Raw genomic sequence first — 3,440 nt, forward strand, 5'->3', positions numbered from 1 at the left:
TGCACAACGAAAAGTTGTTTTGCTGCCTTTTCAGATTAGGTATAACAGCTGAAATGTTGACTGCGTCAGTGTGCCGTCTCTCAAGTTCTGCAAGAAATAAATAAATTTGTTTCTATGTTATTGTAATAAGAGTGCGTGTGGCGCCCAAGTATTGCTCCTATTCCTTTCGTTCTTGTGTGTTTCCATTCGCGATATTGTTAATACGACCTTAGTTGTTTGTATAAAAGGCCGAGCGAGATAATGAACACGCACCGTAGTGTGTCTGGCCCGTCGTTTGCACCGTCTTGAAACGGTGCTTTAAAATTTTTCTCATAATGAACCGATTAGCCTAAATCACTCGTATCTTAGGTTCCTCATAGCGAGCTTCCTCTCAAAAACATTAACATAGCAATCTTTGCCAGACAATGTGCAAAACCTTCAGCGTCTAAAATATTTTCATCTTGCGCCTTGGTAACAAGACGATCATTGTATATTTTACTTGTGCCCTTCGGGTTTATTAACGTTTCTTAATAAAGGTGCAATTTGGCAATATTTATCAACCTTTTTCGTGACGGAAGCTCTTGAGGTGACGATATATTTGAAAAATTACGTATTTTTGTAGTAACGTCAATTTTATAGCTTGCCGCGAACACCACTTTGAACACTCCATCAGCCGACAGACATTTGAAGAAATATGCGTAATGCCCTTTTAGCTCAGTCAGAATAATGAACTCTCACAAAAAGGTGGGAAAGTTATTGGCAACAAAAGCAGATGAGCCGAACAAACCTTGAGCGTCAATACAATAATGGAAATTTTTTCAGCTCTATTCCTCATGGTAGGAAAAGCGCTGTATGAGTTGACACGGAAGACCCCAAGGGCAACGAAAACAGTTATTGCATGTCAGGTGTCAACGCTTTTCGGCATGGGAATTTCTCGATGAATGCATATTTGTCTTGCATTAACAAAGCTTTTCACACAGGTGTCTCTTGGCTTCCAGTGCTTTCGGAGAGTGCCGCACTCTTGGCATACGGCCAGAGTTCTTTGTATGCTTGCCGGTACTCGCGACTCATGCAGATATATATGATTGGGTTTACGCATCCGGAGAAGTAGAAGGTCAGGTACGCGAACACCTGGATTCCCGGGTAGTTGTCCAGCAGGCGGAAAGCCTTCAGCACCAGCAGCGGTAGATAACAAAGAGTGAAGGCCGCGAAGATGGCAAAAACAGTTTTCAGTAGACGCCAGTCTTTGGCGATGCGGCGCTGTTGGCGCTGAACCTTCTCCTCAGAGATTGGTTCGCCTGCGCCTCCCTGTCGCTTGGCAAAGAGCCGGGCCACGAAAGCTGCCGACTTATGGTTAGTGCTGTACTGGCGCAGGTTCCGCTGCGTCTGGCGCACGATCCAGTAGATGCGGCTGTAGCATATGACGAAGGACGTGGCAGGCACGAAGTATGCCACCATGAAGAGGAATGCCTTACTGCTGCGCCCATTCTTGGGGATCACGCTGCATGTGCCGATGTCGGCGTCCCATCCAAAGCGTCCCCAAATACCAGCTGTGGGCCATATCAGCAGAGACAGCGTCAGTAGCCAAGTCACAGTGACGACGAGCAGACTGTTGCCTTGGGTAAAGGTGCGGCCGTACAGCCGGGGCTTCACTATGACCACGTACCGGTTGATGCTGATGGCCATGACTGTAAAGATGGACGCGCCTGTGTTGAAGAAGCGGCTCACTCCGTACGCCACGCACAGGCCATCGCTGTACACCCAACCGGCGTTCCAGAAGACAGTTGCCGCCAGTGGCGTGCTCAGTGCCGAGAAAAGAAGATCGGTGAAGCAGAGGTTCAAGACGAGTGGCGTGGTGGCGTTCTTGAGAAGCTTTGACGACCGCAGCAGCGCAGCAATCGAGATTGCGTTGGAGAGCACGCCGAAGACGGCCATGAAGACGAGAGCCACAAATCCGCCGGTTAGGACATGTCGTGGGTAGTCTTCAAAGCGTAAGTTTACCTCCGTGGTGTCGTTCCCATTGTCGTCGGCCGGGGCGATGGAAGAAATTTCACTCGGGGCAAGGGTGAGCATTGCCATACTTCATTCGACTCCCGTCATGACAGAACTGACTACAGCAATCAAGGCACTCCGACGCACAACAACCGGCGCAAAGAGGAAGCTCTAGGTTTCCGTCGCCACGTGCGCACATGATAAAGCTCCCTTCCGCAGACGGCCGGAAGTTGACTCTCTCGGCATGCCTTTTGGGCTTTTCTCCGAGGAGCGGCTACCGGTATTATTGGGTCAGCGTCAGAGGGTTGCAGGACCACCCTCCTTCGACAGCTTCAGCTGTCGCCTGGTCGTGACAGAGGGACACCAAAGTGCTTTAATTTTATATAACAGGAGCCATTCGCACAAGTCGAGCTTCTACAGGAACCGAAGCGCTAAATATTTGCCGATCGGTGCTTCGGCCTCCTCCTTTTTATTGAATTTCGTCAGGCCCTCTAAGTGATGAATCCAACGGTTGTCCTCAAAACGTTTGAAAAGAAGCAATAGCGCTCTGTTTTACGAATCATAATTTATTTCGGGTCTATCGCAAAAAATTTTCCTTCAATAGTTCGAATGCAGCGATGTGCTTGAGTTGTTTACAGGCATATTGAGTGCGATCGCTCACGAGTATCACTTAAAAGCGAACTAACAGCGCCCGTCCTCTGTGTTTCCTCGCCTCGTTCGTCGTCCTTTAAGTTCCGAAGATCTGATGTGGCGTGATCACGCTCAAGATCAAGTGGTCAGTCCGCCTTTTGCGATTCTGAACTGCGCATGTGCAGCTCCTCTGAGGACCGAAACAACATGGTAGGCGTGCGCACGCGCCCACGACGGTCGCCGGTGTATAGAAAGGCAGTTTCTTAGCGCTGGGGAGCATTAAGAGAAAATTTATTTCGTCTTTTATGTCTTTAAAGGAAAAACTGGACAGCGTTTAAGCGCTCCGCACTTCCGCGCTTAAACGCTGTCAATAGGCTGCTTGACAAGTACGCAGCCCCACATAATGATTGGCATATGGGCAACAGCAATGAAAAACAGTAAATAAATAGAACAAATAAAAATATGCAATCCGTGCAGAATAAAAGCAAAACACAGTAGTCTGAAAAAGGAACAAAGACAAACACGATGCCGGGACATGAGATCAGTTGTCTTCCACAAACATTTTTATCAGTTTAGCAGAGGAACAAGTAAACAAATCAAAATTAATAAACTCAAGATAGTTTAACAATGATGAGAAAGAATAACACAGGCATTCCATACCAGTATACAAAAGGGGTGCGACAACTTTCCAATACTCTCTGTGTCTGATTGCATAAAAGTGTTAATTAGTTTCTAAATATGCCAAGGTATATATATCATGTCTGATTTCATATATAAATCTAGGACTCAAGCGATAATAGTATAGTTTGTAAGCGGTTATACCATTAGTTTTATGGAAA

General features: G+C 46.9%; 1 protein-coding gene across 1 annotated transcript; it reads right to left on the reverse strand.

The window, feature by feature from the left end:
• Positions 1-448: 448 nt before the first annotated feature.
• LOC119374766 (G-protein coupled receptor moody) lies at positions 449-2,082 on the reverse strand. The gene has a single exon (XM_037644948.1). It carries the CDS (start codon positions 2,056-2,058, stop codon positions 952-954), a length of 1,107 nt encoding a protein of 368 aa, XP_037500876.1. The 5' UTR covers positions 2,059-2,082; the 3' UTR covers positions 449-951.
• Positions 2,083-3,440: the final 1,358 nt, after the last annotated feature.

Source organism: Rhipicephalus sanguineus, chromosome 11 (assembly GCF_013339695.2).
Source record: "Rhipicephalus sanguineus isolate Rsan-2018 chromosome 11, BIME_Rsan_1.4, whole genome shotgun sequence".
NCBI lineage: Eukaryota > Metazoa > Arthropoda > Arachnida > Ixodida > Ixodidae > Rhipicephalus > Rhipicephalus sanguineus.